At 55.7% G+C, this 17,230-nt stretch overlaps 1 protein-coding gene and 2 pseudogenes across 5 annotated transcripts; 1 reads left to right on the top strand and 2 right to left on the bottom strand.

The window, feature by feature from the left end:
* Positions 1–145: 145 nt before the first annotated feature.
* On the bottom strand, positions 146–11,400 carry PHOSPHO1 (phosphoethanolamine/phosphocholine phosphatase 1). 5 transcript variants are annotated; one of them, XM_087441020.1, is made up of 5 exons: positions 11,331–11,400; positions 10,798–10,904; positions 5,030–5,128; positions 3,127–3,238; positions 146–1,299 (listed from the first exon to the last, which is right to left on the bottom strand). In XM_087441020.1, the coding sequence occupies exons 4-5, from the start codon at positions 3,169–3,171 to the stop codon at positions 541–543; spliced, it is 804 nt and encodes a 267-aa protein (XP_087297146.1). In that variant the 5' UTR covers positions 3,172–3,238; positions 5,030–5,128; positions 10,798–10,904; positions 11,331–11,400; the 3' UTR covers positions 146–540. The 5 variants fall into 5 exon arrangements, with proteins under 5 accessions (XP_087297146.1, XP_004434709.3, XP_087297147.1 ...); XM_004434652.3 differs by lacking the exons at positions 10,798–10,904; positions 11,331–11,400 and adding an exon at positions 6,395–6,479; XM_087441021.1 differs by lacking the exons at positions 10,798–10,904; positions 11,331–11,400 and adding an exon at positions 6,285–6,418.
* Positions 6,375–6,990, top strand: LOC147914996 (uncharacterized; annotated as a pseudogene).
* On the bottom strand, positions 9,294–14,162 carry LOC147914995 (NADH dehydrogenase [ubiquinone] 1 beta subcomplex subunit 2, mitochondrial pseudogene; annotated as a pseudogene).
* Positions 14,163–17,230: the final 3,068 nt, after the last annotated feature.

Raw genomic sequence — 17,230 nt, 5'->3', positions numbered from 1 at the left:
ACCACCAGGAGGCGACTGTTCCCTCGGGCTTTTTTTCCCTTTGGGGATGCTGGCGGGGTGGGCGGGGGAAGAGAGGCAAGAAAAGGGGTGGAGTGTGGGGTGGCGGTAGGTGAAGCAAGATCTAGGCCTGGGGCCGTTGGCGGAGAGTCAGGTGCAGCCAGGAGGATTTCAGGATCTGGGAGACGGAAGGTTACAGCAGTGGGAGATGTTCCTTCTCTCCCCTGTAAGAGAGCCTTACAAGGGTTTTAGAAACACTACTGCCTTCCCCTGTATGCGTACCACCCCAGTGGGGCCAGACTCCAGAATCTGACCGTTTGCAGAGGAACTAGGGAGGCAACCGAACTGGGTTAACTACGTAGATACGGACTGCTCCGAACTCCCTCCCCTAGCCTCCAAATGGACGAGCCCGGAATTCCAGAAATTCCCAGAGGGGCACACCAAAGCGAAAGGGAAAAGGGAGTAAGAAAAACTAGGTTTGTCTTTCCCATCTCCCGCCTCCTCGCGCCTTCCCTGCCCGGGCGCCCCCGCCGGCCGCCGTCCTCAGCACGCCCGCAGCACCTGCTGCAGATGCACGCGCACGTCGGCGGCTGTTTCCCAGGGCACCACGCTGGCGCGGAAGGAGCTGGGCTCGGCCTTCTGCGCCTCCTGGATGAGGCGGTGCATGGGGTAGCCGCGGCGCGGGAAGGCCACGTCGCCGCCCGCCAGCAGCCCCGTGGGGCAGAAGTCGTTGGCGCCGTCGCCCACGTAGAAAAGGCGCTCGAAGTGCACGCCGTCGTGGGCCCGCTCGCGCAGGTAGTCGCTGAGCACCTTGTGCTTGCACATGTTGGCGGGGCAGCGCGCGCAGCTGTGCGTGTGGAAGGGCCGCAGCGCCAACAGCCCCCGCGCGTCGGGGCCCGCCGGGTTGCTGAAGATGCGGCGGAACAGGTCGTGGTGGCCGGCGGCGCGCAGTGCGCTCTCCACGCCGAAGGTGTTGGCATCGGAGATGAGAATAACCTCGAAGCTGGCGCCCTGCTTGGCCACAAACTGCAGCAGGTCGCCCATGCCCGGCGACAGGGGGATGGCCTCGTAGATGGCGCGCAGGTCCCGCGGCCGCACGCCCTGCTCGCCCAGGTACTTGAAGACGCGCTGCATGTACTCGTTGTAGAAGCCCTCGCGGTAGGTGGCGCGCAGGCTCTCTGGCAGCCGCTTGCCCGGCGCGGCGCGCACGATCGAGTCGTCGCTGTTTTCGTCCACGATGGTCTCGTCAAAGTCGAAGGTCAGGAGGAAGCGAGGCGCGCCCTGCGCGGCCATCCCGCCGTCCTGGGAGCGGGGAGGAGAGGAGCAGGAGGAGGAGAGAGCAAGCGAGAGGGGGCGCGGCGGGAGCCGGCCCGGGACAGGCTGGTTAGCGGGACACGGCCAGAGGCGCTGGCACATCCAAGACCTGAGGAGGACCCAAAGCTGGTTAAGCTGGGCGGAGTACCCAAGGCCGCCGCCCCCACCCCCACCCCAGCCTTCCCTGCCCATCCCCTTGGCACCTCTGGGTTAACTGCGCTGGAGTTTATCCTCAGAGGACCATCTTCCTTCTGAACCCAGCAGGGCTTCCCTGGCACCTGTTTCTGCTACTCTCATCTGGAGCCACTGGGGCTTAACAAGGGTCAGCTTAAAAGTGGGGAAGAGCAGCTTCCAAGGGGTCACCCCTTTGGGGAGGTTTCTGGACTAGACCATTCTAGAGACTTCCAGTGACTCCTGTTGTTGGTGTGGCTAATGGGAGGGTGGAGAGAGCTCTCCACTTCCTTCTTCCCTAACATAGTGAAGGGAAACCACCCGTTCCCCCAACTGGAGTAGCCTCCTCATTCCCCATCTGGACCATGCCAAGCTGATGGTGGACACTAAGGAGCCAGACTCCAGGGAAGTCTCCTCCGCACCATCTAAGACATGTGGACAATGAGTGCCAGGTCCTCAGGCCTGAGAGTTAGGTGCCTGGGTCTCTGTGCTGGCCAGAGAACTAGATTTTAGTTCTTGGAATAACCAGGTAGGTGGATTGACCACACAAGACCCAGGAAGGCTCTCTGGCAGCTGCTTCCAGCGAGATGGCACTGGGCAGGGGTCCAGGGATGGGACACAGCTTCTCTGGGGAGTTTTAGGGCCCTGTGCTAACAGCTCATCACTAGTCACTTGCCAGTTCCCCAGGTGGAACGTGTCACCAGGTGGGGTTCCTGCCAGAGTCCGAAGCAGGTGGGCAACAGGAGAAGCAGTGGGGATTGGGGAGGTAGGAGCCTCCCGTGCCAGGCCACGACATACCTGGGAGACAGGTAAGGGACAGGAGAGAGAGCAGCAGTGGCTGAAAAGGCAGAGGACGAGGGAGCAGGTAATGGGGACATGGTGGGGGGGGTGGTTATGACGCGGTGATGGGGAAGGAGAGGGCTGGAAGGAAGTCATGCTAGGGGAGCAGGGAGACAGACTAGACAGGAAGACGGAGTGGGGATGGGGAGCTCCAGGAAGTGGAGACCTCGGGCCAGATGGGGGCCATGGGATAGGATGGGGGACAACAAGGCAAGTGTGAGGGCACAAAGAAAGGCAAGCAAATGGAGACAGCAGAAGCCCTCAGCAGCCTATCCCTGCCACCTTTGCCTGCCAGCAGCTGTAGGTGACAGAGAGGCAGAGTGAGCAGATCAGATCCAGCTTCAGAATATCCACCATACTGCCTTTCTCCTTCCTGGCCTCCCGCCCCAGTGAATTGAGATGGAACCACTCTTCTTTCTGGTTCCTTCCTAACTCTCTCTCTAATATTCCTGTGATGTTTATGGCCCAGTTGTGAAACAGAAGTCCAAGCTCCTAATTTCAGAGCTGAGATTTGAACCTGGCTATCTGCCTCCCTAACAGAACTGTCCTTTTGACCTCATCCCTAGAGACACTTTCTGGTCTCACCAACATCCATCTGGGTGTCTCAGTGGCCCAGGATCACTGGAGTTGAGGATGTAAAGCATCAGGACCCCACACCTGGGATGGAAGCTTCCAGGGATTAGTGGAATCCCAGTAGAGGTGAGGGCAAGCCTAAAAGGGGCTCAGTAGGGCTCTTCCCACCCCATGATGGGAATGTGGGGGCTGAGGCCTCATCCTAAGAGACCCCTGGAGGGACCCACTTACCCTAGACAGGCATCGGAGGCCGGCAACTGGAAAACACCCGCTCATTGTCGGTGCATCACCCTGGGCACCACCTGTAGGGACTTGGGTGGCCTCCAGGCGTCGTCCAGAGCTCCTGACAACCACACAAGGTCCATTTGAAGGTGCCCGCTCATCTGGCTTTGTTTCTACCACAAATGCCCACCCGGCCCTATCCCCTCTGCTGAGCCCCAGGAACCACTCCCAGGGACTCAGTAAAAACAACCCCCCAAATAGGCATAGCACTTACAGACCACAAAGCCCTTGCCAGGCATCCTCTTACAATCCCCCACGACACTGGAGAGGTTACAGATGATATTAATAGAGACCAGAGAGGGTAACCAACTTGCTCAAAGGTCACCCACTGTAAGTGGCAGAGACAGATCTCAAAACCAGATCTCAGGGTCTGACACATGTGCCTTTTTCTCCAGTACAATCACTGCCCCTTTCTTGTGGATGGTACAGCACAGTTTACCCATCACCTTCACTCACATTCTCAGGGAGAATAAACAACTTGCCTGAGGCCATGTTGTTTCCATAGGACAGAGTCTGGTTCATGAACACCTGGCCACAGCCTGGCCTGCCCTCTGCCCTCAAAGGGAAGAGGCAGATGACCGGAATCACTGTACCACAGCTGGGGGGCCAGGACCCCTGGGCACCAAAGGTGATCTGGGACTGGCCTCCCCGGTGCTTTCAGGGGGCTGGCAGTCAGATAGGAGAGTCAGAGTGAAATTTCTGCCAGACTTTGCTATGTGGCTTTGGGGACAGTGTTTGGCTTCATAGGGACACCACCTACAGCTCCCAGTCCCTCCCTACACACACCCAACCCTCCACCCTGGAGTTGAATGGGAGACCAGAGGCAGCTGGAACAGATCTGGAAAGAGCCAGGAGACTAGACAGGGAAAGGAGCAAAGGTCTGGCTGGCTGCTGCCCTCTGGTGGTGACAGCAGGTGACACTGGAAACCCCTCTGACTTTTTCAAGGTGACACTCTCCCCAGACCATCCCAGGACAACAGGGAGAAACTGTTGTCTCCAAGACAGAGACTGGGACATCCCAGGAGCAGGGCACAGGTGGGAGGAAGGGGCTCTATCACCGTCCATCTTGAAGAACCCCATCCCGCCCCACTCTGACCACACGTGCCTTAAACCCTTTGGTAGGGATGGGATGTGGGTCTTAGCCTTTTCCCTAAGAATTTTTAATCTAGGAATTGGCAGAGGGGGCCAAAGCTGAATGGGGCAGTGGGCACAAAGGGAGAGGAGACACAGGTCCAGGAGAAGATGGGAGTAAAGGGGAGGGAGGCATGGGACAAGGGAAAGGCATGTTTTGGAGGATGGGAGGGCTATCCCCAGGCCCTAGGGAGTTCCAGCCTTCCAGAATCCTGACTAATATCACATGTCCGCCCGGGGCCAGGCGAGTCTGAGGAGAAAGGTCAGGGGATGCCACTCCCATTGTAAAAGCAAACAGGAGTGGACATGTGTTGGGCACGGGGAGCAGAGAGGGGCAGATGCAAAGATACCAAGGGTCTCCAGCAGCCACCCAGAGACCGAGCTTCCTTGCTTTGCCCTTGTTTCTTTTTCTTTGTTTTTATTTGGTAGAATATTCTATTGCAATATCATGCTCAAAACTTCTCATTTCTCATAGCAAAAGACATAGTTACATTTTTTTTTCATCTAATAATAGTATTTAGGGAAATCGGTTAAACATTTACTGTTGGGTGAGTTGCCCTTGTTTCTTTCAGTCCCCAGAGCAGAAAGCCAGGCACCCTGAGTTTCTTCCCCCGGAATGTGAGAAGGCCATGCTGTGACACCCCACCCCTATAGCAGTAGTCAGAGGGACCCCGGGTGCCGTGGGAATCTGGCTCCCGTGATGTCCAGAAAGGTTACTCACCTCTGGCAGCTTTGTCCTGAGTGATCAAATCCTTTTGTGGTCACCAAAAAGAGTTCCTCAGAGAAAAGGGGGGCAGGATCTCTGAGCCTCTCGCACAGGCTGGAGCAGAGAGAGGAGAGAAGGGTTTCTCTGGGGTGGCAGGGAGTCCAGAGTCTAGTCCAGTCCCATCTGAAAGCAGTGCCTGCCTCCCTGATTCCACCCAGGATCACCGGATTCTTTCCTGCTTCCTCCCGCCTTTTACACAAAAGCTCTTAGACGACAGCTATGGGAATGGGCTGGGAGGGTCCCCTGGGGATGGGGGAGGGAAATGGGCCTCTCTTTGGCATCTGCCCTAAGTTTGAAATTCCCCTCTTAATGGATAGAGCCCACAAGACAGTTTTGGGACAGTTTTCCACAGGAAATGTGCAGGATGGGGATGGGGGGAGGACCCCAGAGATACCACAGTGACAAGCTCTTTTCCCAAGACCAGCTCTCCTTGTATCAATCACTAGAAATCAGATTCAGTCACTAAGCTGGCATTCTCTCCTTCCCTCAGATAGCACTCCCACCTTCACCATGGTCTCTTCCCTGCTCACTACTGCCAGCAGCAAATAGGAAAAACAGAGGCCCAGAGAGGTCAAGCTAATATCCTTGGGGTCACACAGCATCAAAATCAGATTTAGAACTCAAGGATCTCTGGTGCCTCTTGGGAAAATCGCAGCCAGAGCTTCCCCTACTGCCATAGAGACCCCCTTGGGCTGTGGGCGTGCTGTCCTGACTAGCTGGCAGTGATGATCCAGAGCTCTGGTGCCAGCCAGGAAGCTGGGACCAGGAGTCACCTCTGGGCTTGCCCTGCCCGGCTGGACAAGCTGGGAGGGGATCCTCACGGGGCAGGGAGGTGGCAGCTGCCGGTGGAGTTGGGGGAGAGATATTTTTAGAGGTGGCTGGAAAGCAGGCTCTCTGGCACACCCCCAGCTGGCGGGTGCTTCGCTCCAATGCGGGGCTGGGGGTGCGCAGCTCGGGGAGCTGAGGGGAGCGCAGGGGACTGTGGGTGGCATGGAGCAAGGGGGCACAGATTCCTTCGCTTTGTCCGAGTGCGGGGAGGGAGGGATACCCGGGCACCACGTTCCTGGGTAGGAGAAAGAAGGGGGACTTACTCCTCCGCTCCAGGGACTCTTCCGCTGACACGCGTGAAGGAGCGCCCTCAAACTCCACACAGCCCCCACCCCACTCCGGGACCCCAGTCCTCCCCTACCTCGGAGAGCCCAGGACTCACTTGGGGAGCGGCGGCGGTAGAGGTCTGTCCTGGCTGAGTTTGGAGTGCAAAGAGTGGGGAGAGGGGCTAGCTGAGGTATTTGGGCGCAGGATGGAGCAAGGGGTGCTTACGGGAATTGGGGGGGACGCGGTGTCTTATCCACCCCCGGATTTCTGGGCTCCGGCTCACGAGTCCCTCCAGTCCCGAGGGGCCGTGGATGATGTGCGTCTGGGCCGTCCTCTCCACCTGCCCCCCATCCCCCCGGCCGCCGCCGCGTCCCCTTTAAATGCCCGGGAGCCGGAGCCGGAGCCGGAGCCGCGGCTAGCGCTGCGGCAGCCGCAGCACCCGGGCCCACCGCAGTCCCCGCACGTCACAAGCGACTGTCCAATCACAGCGGCGCCGGCGCACATCAAGGGGCGGGCCGTCTGCGGGCCACGCCTCCCGGCTGACCTGGAGGCTCCGGGAGTGCCAGCGAAGGTGGGATTGGGCGTAGGGGGGGAGGGAAGGAGGGTGGAGAGCCGGCGCACCCCTTCAGAGGAGCGTGGGTGGGGGCACCCTCATTAGAGCGGCTGCGGGCTCTACATAAGTCCCCGCCCACACGCCTAGAAGTGCCAGCGCTGTGGACTTTCTCAGCCGCCGCCTCCAGGGCTCTGATCCCTGAGATGTGCAGAAATGCACCCCCACCTCCAGCCCTCACGCCGTTCTTCGCTCGTAAGCCCGGTGGTAGGCACCGGTTGACCCAGCCCAGGAAAGGCAGTGCCTCTGTTCCTTTCCCCTGTGTGCCCTCTGCCCTCCAGGCGGAGCCACAGCGCCCCGCCCCGCCCTCGGGACGCTTTCCCCGGTTACAGGTTACAGGGGATTGCCGGCCGGGAAAGGGACTCTCCCGCTCCCCTACCCTGTCAACGGAGTTGGGGGACCGACCGGACACTTTGCCCCTTTGCAAGTGGGGTTGTAAATAAAACACCCACTTTCTCCTCTGCTTCCTAAGAGTCCCTTCCCAGCTACACTCTCCTGCCCGTTTCTGCCCTCACAGCTTGGTGGTGAGAAAGAAAGGCACACCCGACTCATGGGATCACAAAGAGGCAGTGTGGGTGGGGAGGATGTAGGTGCTCCCAGACCTGGGTCTGACTTCAGTCCTCCCTAAGTGTCCCCCTGCTCCACTCCTCGAAGAGAGCCAACGAATGCAAAGGCCCAGAGTGATCTGGAAGCTGATGGGGCTGGAAATCAGAGGAGGAGTGAGAGTCAGCAAGGAATTACCCTAATCTCTGTACCAGGGGCTAGAAGTACGTTAATAAACAAGACAGATGTGTGCCATGTTTCTGCATGTACCAAGGGGAACCAGCGCTTTAAAGCTGCAAACCTGATCCTTGAAACCCTTGACTAACTCCCAACGCCCGACTGCTGAAGCTAGCTCGCTGCTCCACTTCATCCCACACCCCTGTCTTCACTCCTCACCCTTTCGTCTGGCTCTCCAGCACACCCTGTGCTCTCCTCGGGACCTCCCTCCTCAGGAACACGCCTGCCCCCTGTCCATTTGCTGGGCAGGCTCAGCCCCACATCATCTCTTGCTGTGTTACACATCCCGAAGGTCCTTTTATTTCACTGATCACATGTGTGCTGCCAGAGCACGTAGTAGGTGCTATAAAGATTTTTCCTTGTGTCAATTCATGTAATCCTCACCGCCCTCTAAGTGGGTGTGTGGCTCATATTACTGTGGGGAAATCAAGGCACAAAGAGTTGAGGCTAGCCCAGGGTCACCCAGATGGTGAACGGTAGAGCTGGGTTTCCAACCTACTTGCCTTAACCATTACCCTACACCGTCCCTCTCATTCGGTGGGACCCCTCCTCTCCTGTAAGCAGCATGAGGCCGGAGACCATGGTGGTCTTATTATTAATGTCCCCCCAGTCCTTAGCATATAGACCCTGGCACACAGTAGGCCTTAGATGTTTGTTGTTGAATGAAACAAGTCCCCTGCTGGGTCCAGCCCCACGTTAGTGCTCCATTTTGTTCCCTCATTTAACCTTCACACTAACAGGTCACCCCAGTATTATCCCCACTTTACAAGAGGGAAATTGAGACTCAGATCAAATGACTTGCCCAGGGTCTCCGGCCCCCAGGAGACACTATGTGCAAATCCTGACCCTTTGATGCAATTGGCAGCCCTTTCAACCTTCTTTCCAAAGTCAGTGGTGGGATTGGGGGAGGGGTGGGCAGATAACTTGCTGCCTATAGCGAGTTCTTACCGCCCAGCTCTGCCTTCCAGGATGGGAATCCCAAAGCGCGCAGGAGCTGCGTACAAAGTGCCTTTGTGGAATAAATGTGGAAACTCCTAGTTTTCCCTACACTAAAATTTTCAGGACATAATCCTTTCTCTCTTTAAACTTTCCCCTCTCATTGTGCCAGTGAGTAAGCAAGTTGGGTGATGAGCCATGTGCCTAAAGATGGGGACAGAAAGGGAAAGGGAATCCCACCCCCACCCTAGCCCCCAGCAGGTTGAGGCCTCTGCCCAGCACTCAGGCTGCAGAACTTCCTCTCCTCCCGAGAGGTTCACCTTATGACTCAGTTCTGTCATTCTGGCAGAGAGCTTGTGGGGACGGGAGTTATCTGAGGTGACAGAGACAGGAGTCCCTGCTGAACCCTGACTCAGGTGCCCAGGGATGGAGCTCTCCTGCTGGTCTTCACAAAGAGGCTGTGACTCGTGCCCAAGGTTTTGATGTTAGAGCCAGTGAGGCCAGGACTCCAGGAGGCCACTCCCTCATGGTGGGAGGGACAAGGGTGAGAGGGAGGGGCAGATCGCAGGAGTTGGTCCATACACTCCACCTGGGGAAGGAGGATTGCCTTCCGGGCACCAACTAGATGTGGGGCACATAATCCCCGCAATAACCTCGGCGGATGGGTTTTACTATTCCCGTTTTTACAAATGAGAAGGCAGAAGCTTGGGGACATTGCCCAAGAATGCTGTGTAGCAAGTGGCGGTCAGCCCGGATGTTTAGGTCTGCACTTCTCTGTCTGCAGAAGGCAAAGGGCCCTCAGGGATCTGGCGACAGATGCAGGTGGGCTTAGTGGAGGAGACCCCCGGCAGTGACCCCATTCAGGCGGTTCTGCAAGATCTGTAGTAGGCGCTCTGGGTGTGAGGCCTTGTGCTGGGGCTTAGGGACCAGGGCTGAATAAATCCCTTTCCAGGTCACTCACATTGATGGAGCAGTTACTGTGTGCAAACAGTGTTCTAAAAGGCTCGGCTCTTCATTCTCACATCAACCCTATGATCTATAAGTTCCCCCATTTTACAGATGAGAAAAATGAGGCACAGAGTGGTATGTCATTTATGCAATATCACACAGCTAGGAAGTGGCAGAAGCAGGACTTGAACCCCGGCAATTGTCTGCAGAGCTACATTCCTAACCAGAACATCACATGGCTTGCCTTCAAAGTTTCTGAGTTCTGAGTTGCCCTTTTTCCGGATCTGAATAGGCTGTCCCGCCCCCACCCTAATCCTGGGAAGAATCCGACAATGACTTAGATCAAGGCTCAGATATTCAGAGCTGGGTCCCATCAGTAGCTGGGGACAGTCTCCTGCTCTCTAAGCCATCACCACGATATAGTATTCATTCATTTGTGCTATCTTTCGTTCAACAGATGTTAACTGCATCAGGCACTGGGAGATGTGATATTGAACGAGACATAAACCCGGCCCTCAAGGAGCTCACAGTCTAGACAGGGAGCCAGCCAAGCAGACAGGCCTTCCCAAAAGAGTGTCAGAGAACAACTGGCAGATCTGCTCTCCCTGTGACCATCAGGGCAATTCTGTCTCGTCCTTCAGCGGGAAGGCAGCTGGGACCTGAGAGGCCTCCAGGATAAAGAGGAGACTCATAGGGGCTGGCCCAGTGGCGCAAGCGGTTAAGTGCGTGCGCTCCGCTTTAGTGGCCCAGAGTTCATGGGTTCGGATCCTGGGCGTGCACCGACGCACCGCTTGTCACGCCATGCTGTGGTGGCGCCCCATATAAAGTAGAGGAAGATGGACATGGATGTTAGCGCAGGGCCAGTCTTCCTCGGCCAAAAAAGAGGAGGATCAGCATCAAATGTTAGCTCAGAACTGATCTCCCTCACACACACACACAAACCAGGAGACTCATAATCCAGGGGTGGGGTCCCCCATCCTGACCACTCTCCTCCCCTGTCCCACCGCAACTCCTGTTCTTGGTTGCTCCTGGCTATCCGTCCTCTCCCCTCTCATCTCCACACTCCAGAACAACCTTCTCCAACCAACCTTCTCCCCACTCCCATCTGCGTCTTTCCCTCCCTGCCTTCCACTCCCAGGCCTTCTCCACACGACTCACCCTGATAGAGCTGTCCACTGTCCTCTTCGATAAGCAGCAAGGACAGGGAGTAATGTGGCAGAGGGAACAGGACAGAGGAGTGAATGAACAGACAAACAAACCCCTTTCTGCTACCTGGCAGACACGACAGGTAAAGCAGAGAAAGCAATGCCCCAGGGTCCCCTCTGGGCCAGGAAGTCCTTGCTCTCTGACTCACAAGATTCCACTTGCTGGGGTAGTTCCTCTCGTTTGGCTTGTGAGGCACCCTTCTTCTGTTTAACAGCTCTCAGAGACTTGAAATCTGCCACTCCAGTTCTTTCGTCTCTGCAAATGTCACAGTGAAGAGAACAAGGAGATTTAGTCTCACCTGCCTCGTGTCCCTGGTTACTTCTCTAACTGCATCTCGCCTCCCTGTCCCCCTCACTCTATGTGTTCCAACCACACCAGCCTTCTTTCAGACTTTCATATGAGCTACCACAGGCCCCTTGCACTTACTGTAGCCTCTGCCCAGAGTACTTCCCCTGCCCTGTCCATGGCCCCTGACTGAGTTCAGGGCTCAGCTCATGTGTCACTTCTGAAAGGACACTTGTCCTGCCCACAACCCCCCCCACCCCACCCTGAGATCAGGACCTCCCGGTACACATCTCCACAGCACCCTGTACTGCTCCTGGGTGACTGATTAATATCTGCTGCCCATCAGACCGTCAGCTCCAAGAGGACAAGGGACCACACGGGTTCACTTCCCCTCACCTAGCACAGCCCTTGATCTAGAGTAGCTGCTCAATACAGATGTGCTGCCTGAGTGATCGCAGGATTTGCAATCTCCTCTCCTCCTCGTGCCGGGTGTGGCCTCAGGCCTGGCATGAGACCAAAGCTAGCTGTCCCAGCCTCAGTTGTGTTGTAACCTGGCCATCGGACTGTGGGTATGCTAACAACAGACAGGGCTGGCAGCTCAGGCTGTTTTTACACCTTTCTCTGAGCAAACTGCCCCACCCGGGGAATCTTCCCATTCCCAAGGGAGGTCTGTGCTGACAGGAGCTGGTTGATATGAACATTTGGTGCCTTTTGCCTAAATCCAGATGCATCCACCAGAATAAGAGTCCAACCAAAATAAGAGTCCCTCCTGTTTTTAGTCGGCTTTGTAGCTTACAAAGCACTCTCTGTAATTCACATTATTTTCCTGATGAGGAAAATGAGGCTGAGAGAGGTTAGGTGACAAGTCCAAGGTCACATAATTGGTAAGGTAGTGAAGGCAAAACTTGAATGCAGGTCCTTTGAAGCCACCAGTTTTCCTGAGGTGATGATACAAAGGGAGAAGATGTGCGGCTAAGCAGCAAAGATGCCATGGTTCTGGCCTTTATGCTGTTGATTCTTTTTTTATTTATTCATTCATGCATGCATTTGTTCAGGAGACACAAGCTCTAGTCATTGCCTTCAGGGGGCCGCACTCTAGGGTCCATCTTTGAATGGCCTGAGCCATTATACATACTTTTTTCTGTTTATGTACAAAAGTGTATTCTTTTTTTTGTTGTTTTTCTTTGTTTTTTTGTGAAGAAGATCAGCCCTGAGCGAACATCCTTGCCAATCCTCCTCTTTTTTTTTTGCTGAGGAAGACTGGCTCTGAGCTAACATCCATGCTGATCTTCCTCCACTTTATGTGGGACTCTGCCACAGCATGGCCTGACAAGCGGTGCGTCGGTGCGTGCCCGGGATCCAAACCCGGGCCGCCAGCAGCGGAGCACTTAACCGCTATGCCACGGGGCCGGCCCCACAAATGTGTATTCTTGTGTAAGCTTTCAAAAGGTTTTCTGATACCACCTCCCTTCACTTCCCCTCCCTGCAAAAAGGTTAAGAACCGCTGGTGTGACACATGCTCCTCGGTGTGAGTGGACAGCAGCCCGTGTGCTCATCATCTGTCCTGCCTGTTTGGATGACTAAGGCCCCAGCGTGGGACTGTCTGTGGTCCAGTGATAAACCTGCTGTCTGGACCACATGACCCATCCCAGGCACTGCCAACCTGGGACAGCTCCTCTCAGCCGCTGCTCTCGGAAGAGCAAACCTATAGACACACACACACACACACACACTCACACCACACCCCAGCTCTAAAACTGCTCCTGATGCCAGGGAGACACTTTGGTTTTTCCCTTCAGGATTAGTAACACACAGTACTGCCCACGATGGGCATTTATTGAGGGCTCATGTGTGTCAGCCACTACGATGCTTACACCCTCATCTCTTTTAATCCCCACAACAGGCCTGTGAGTTTGGAAACTTGCCCAAGGTCCCGCAGCTGGGAAGAGGTGGAGTTGAATTATAAGAGGGCATCGTGGGGGCAGGGAGGGGGTTGAGGAAAGCGGAACGTGTTTAGGGTCCTGCAGGGATGGGGCAGTGGTCCGGGCTATTAGCTCCCTGTGGGAACCGAAGCCCAGGCTACGCATTCTGCTGAAATCATTCCTACCCTCATTCTACAACTGTTTATTGAGCATCTTCTGCAGGCCGAGTGTGTGTTGGGAATTGTGGTAGGCAACTTCCAAGATGGCCTCAATGATGCCCGCATCCTGGTGTCCACACCCTTGGGCAGTCCCCTCCCACACTGTCCCAGGGTTGGTCTGAGTGACCGGTGGCATTGGGTAGAAGCGAAGGGACGTCTCTTCCAATAGAGGTTATAGAAGACTGTGGCTTCCGTCTTGAGTGCTCTCTTACTCTCCCTCTTTCTTGGATCACTTGCTCTGGGAGAAGCGAGCTGCCATGTTGTGTGTCCTATAGGGAGGCCTGCAGGCAAGGAACAGAGGCCTCCCGCCAGCAGCCAGGGCAAACCTGAGGCCTGTCACCACCCACAGGAGTGAGCTTGGATGCAGACCCTCCCGCCCCGGTCAGGCCTTGAGATGACTGTCACCTCGTCAGGATTCTTGGCTTGCAGAAACTGGGAGATAATAAAGGCTAGTTTTTTGTTTTTTTCTCATTCTTGACCAAAACACTTTATTTTTTTATTTTTTTTAATTTTCCCCCCAAAATCCCAGTAGACAGTTGTATGTCATAGCTACACAACCTTCTAGTTGCTGTACGTGGGACGCGGCCAGGCCAGAGAAGCAGTGCATCAGTGCGCACCCGGGATCCGAACCCGGGCCGCTGGCAGCGGAGCGCACGCACTTAACCGCCAAGCCACGGGACTGGCCCTAAAACACTTTAATTTACAACTTTAATGTACAATATAAAGTCCATAATTTCTTGAAAATCTCACCTGCCTCTTGTAAAGAGCTGAGTCCGTGGTTTCCGTCTTCATCAACAGGAAGGGTGCCTAATTCTTCATCTGTCCACTGAGAAGGATCTGGATATGGAAAGTGATCCAGCACAGCATCTGAGTCGTATGCCAAAATCACCAGAGAGTCCAAAACCACTGGTTGCACTGAAGAACTCAGCCTGGATTTTTCTGGTCACTGGGGAAATGGCCTGTCCAGGGGCTGGATACGCACACACCACACCACCTGCGCACCGGACTCCACCGCCTCCAGCTGCCCGCGCCCGGCACCCTCTGCGGAGGCGGCCTCCAACGCAAAGGAAAGGCACCAGGTGCATCAGAGCCGCCGTGCCAGCCAGCCCGCATCCAGAGACTGGTCCCCAGGCCACACCACCACCTCCACGTCACTCAATAAATGCTAGTTGTAAGCTGCTAAATTTTTAAGGTAATCCGTTACACAGCAATAGAGAACTAAACCAGGGGTATATCTGTAAACACAATTGGTATTTCAGTCTATAGAAAGGAGGCAGACAGAGGAAGGAAGGGAGGGAGAAAGGGAGGGAGGGAGGAAGAGAAAGAACCCAGTATGTCAGACAGCAGTAAGTGCTATGGAGAAAAATAAAGCACGGAAGTGGGATGGGAGTGAGGGAGGCTCGGTTTAAGTAGGGGGACCAGGGAAGATCTGACTGAGAAGGGGCCAGTTAAACGGAGACCTGAGGGCCACACCCTGCAGAAGTCTGCGGGGAAGAGCATCAGGCAGAGGGAACAGCAGGTGCAAAGGGCCGGAGATGGGAGCATGTCTGGATCACGTGACTCACCCAGACCACACACTTGATATATTTTGCCGCTAGATCTATTGTCCTCACCAGGCCTGGCTTCCTTTGGCCACCCAGTCACGCTGCCTCCAGGGGCAGGGAGGGGCGTGCTGAGCCCCTGCTGCTCTCTTATTCTCTCCCTAAAAGGCCTGGGCCCTAGACCTTGGCTCCGTGGCTGTATTCCTGGGAGTGGGTCTCATGCCCGCAGGAGGCAGAAGCAGCTGCAGTGACCGTATTTTCCATCCTCTATTTGGGGCAGGCAATCTGGGGCAAATTCAGGTGAAACTGCAGGATGAGAGAAACAATGGAGGAAATGCAATTTGGATGCAGGCATAATCAAACTTCAGAGGTCCTCCAGGGATCTATGGGGATAACGGGGAATCATCTAACTCCCCTCGTTGCTGTAGTTGTAGGTTATCCTTTTAGATTTTCCTCTTTGGAGCAAGCAAAATACAAAGCATGTCTCCATGTCACGGCAGAAAGAGCCACAATAAGAACCTGACCTGCCCTTGTGCCATGCACACCCGCCCTGCCTCCCAGTAACAGATTTGTTGCTTGTAAGTGATAGCCTGAGGACTCTCTTTCTGTGCCCTCCTCCCTCTCAACCCAAGGAGGCCTGCCTTGCCCCACAGAGCATCCTCAGAGCCCCTCAGGGCTCCCTACCACCAGGCCCCTGGCCCTAGCAACCGTATTTTCAAGATCAGGATGGACAGGCAGTGCGGCAAGCCTGAAGTTATGTTTAGAGGACACAGGGACAGAATACTGAATAGGGGGCTTTCTGGGAAAATGAAGGGCACAAGGTAGCAAATACCGCCCCCCCAAGAGACCCCCTCACCCTGGAGGGGCAGAGGGGCCATTCATTTATTCATTCATACATTCTTTCAACAAATTTTTCTTGAACACCCGCTGTATGCCAGGACTGGGCTAGGTGCTGGAGAAACAATATGAACAGGCAGAGTTCTTGCCCTGGGAGTGCTTATAGTCGGCTAGGGAGACGGACAGGTGCATAGGACCTTGTGCTTCTGGTGAACAGGGGAAGGACACCCATCCCAGTCCAAGGGGAAGACCAAGGAGGAGTGTGTATGTGTGGTGATGTCAGGGGAAGGTCCCATGAGAAGTGACTTCTACGCCAAGACCTGCAGGATGAGTAGGAGTTCGATGAAGAGGAGAACTTTGTCCAGGCAGGGGGAGAGCTTGTGCAAACGTCCTGAGGTGAGGGAGGTGGTAGAAAAGGCAGAGGGCAGAGGGTCTTATGAGCTTCATCCCTAAGGGCCGTGGGGAACCACTGAAGGTTTGGAGCTGGCGATTGACACAGTCACGTTTGTAGTTTAGAAAGACCACTTTTGTTGCTGTTATTGACTGGCCCCTTCTTTTCATGGCCCTGTGGCTGAGCAGGGGCCTTTGGGAAGACCACAGCCATTCCCCAGGGTATTGGGAGGATAATGACAGGCTCTTTTCTTTTCTGCACTCCACCCGCCCCTGCCGACTTGAGGGTCAGGTCCTGAGGGCTGCTATATTGGGCTGTCATGGGTGAGGGTTCCATCCCACTCTGCCCACATCGGGCCGGCTTCCCTAAGGGGTCATTTGTATCTCCAGGGTGGCAGGGCCTCCTCCCCAGAGCCACTACGCCCAAGATAACAGGGCAGCCTGGGAGCTGTTTATGAAAAGGCAGTCTAGTGGGGGGTGGGCAGGGCCCCGGGGAACGGTGACTGCTGCCACAGATAGCAGTTGGGGCGGGGAAGGCTGTCTAAATTACAGCTCCCAGAATAGAGGGGGCCGCAGGGAGTGCCGGGGCATCCTACCAAGGAAGCGCTGGCAGCCTGCCAGGCTCGTCCGGCTCCAGGCCCCGCCACAGGTGGAGGCAGGGTGACCACACGCCGGGGGCAGGGTGGGGGGGGGGTGCCGTGGGGATGCCATTCATCCTCAGCCAAGGCGGCCGGGCAGCTCTGAGGTGGGGCCAGGAGGTGGCAGGGCGGCTCCTAGGGCTTAGGAGAGAACCCTAACCAGCCTGGTGTGACCTTCCGGATGGGGTGAGGGTGGTGAGGGGCGGGAAAGGCTGGGAGGAGGGAGGGGGTGACATCTTGCCTGTCCCTGGAGGAGAATCTCCATCACACGTCTCTGTGGATATTTCACGAGAAGTGTGAGATGCTGTAAAAATAACAAGAATGACAGGCATAATAATAGCAGCGACGTGTCAGGCACTGCTCTGAGCAATAACATCCATCACTTCAGTTCACCCTGCAGCTCCCCATGACAGAGGTGTTATTATCCCCACTTTAGAGATGAGGAAACTGAGGCCCACAGAGGCCAAGTATGTGCCAAGCAGAGCTAGTGACTGGTGAACATAGGACGCGAGCCCACGTTTGTCTGACCCCAAAGCCTGGGCTCAGAGTCAGGGGATCTGTCTGGAGCCTTTGCCTCTCTGGGTCTCGGTTTCTCATCCACCACGTGGACTGTAGGCTCTTGCTCTGTATCAGCCTCCCAGAGCTGTTGTAGGAATCACGTGGGGACAGTGTGACATGCTGGGAAGGGCTTCAAGTCCATAGGCCTGGCTGAACTGTGTGACTTCCCCACTCCAGGCCTCTGTTTTCTCA

The sequence above is a fragment of the Ceratotherium simum genome, chromosome 16 (genome assembly GCF_057802395.1).
Source record: "Ceratotherium simum simum isolate JZ-2026a chromosome 16, ASM5780239v1, whole genome shotgun sequence".
Classification (NCBI taxonomy): Eukaryota; Metazoa; Chordata; class Mammalia; order Perissodactyla; family Rhinocerotidae; genus Ceratotherium; species Ceratotherium simum.
The sequence above is the reverse complement of the archived record's forward strand: the minus strand, read 5'-3'. Positions and strand labels throughout refer to the sequence as shown.

Coding starts and splice junctions, on each gene's coding strand:
- PHOSPHO1 (XM_014790796.2), bottom strand. CDS start 3,171: ATGAGCGGGTGTTTTCCAGTTGCCGGCCTCCGATGCCTGTCTAGG. Junction 2,281..3,126: donor GCCTCCGATGCCTGTCTAGG/GTAAGTGGGTCC, acceptor CCTGTCTCCCAG/GTATGTCGTGGCCTGGCACG. Junction 1,421..2,158: donor ACGTTCCACCTGGGGAACTG/GCAAGTGACTAG, acceptor GGTCCTCCTCAG/GTCTTGGATGTGCCAGCGCC.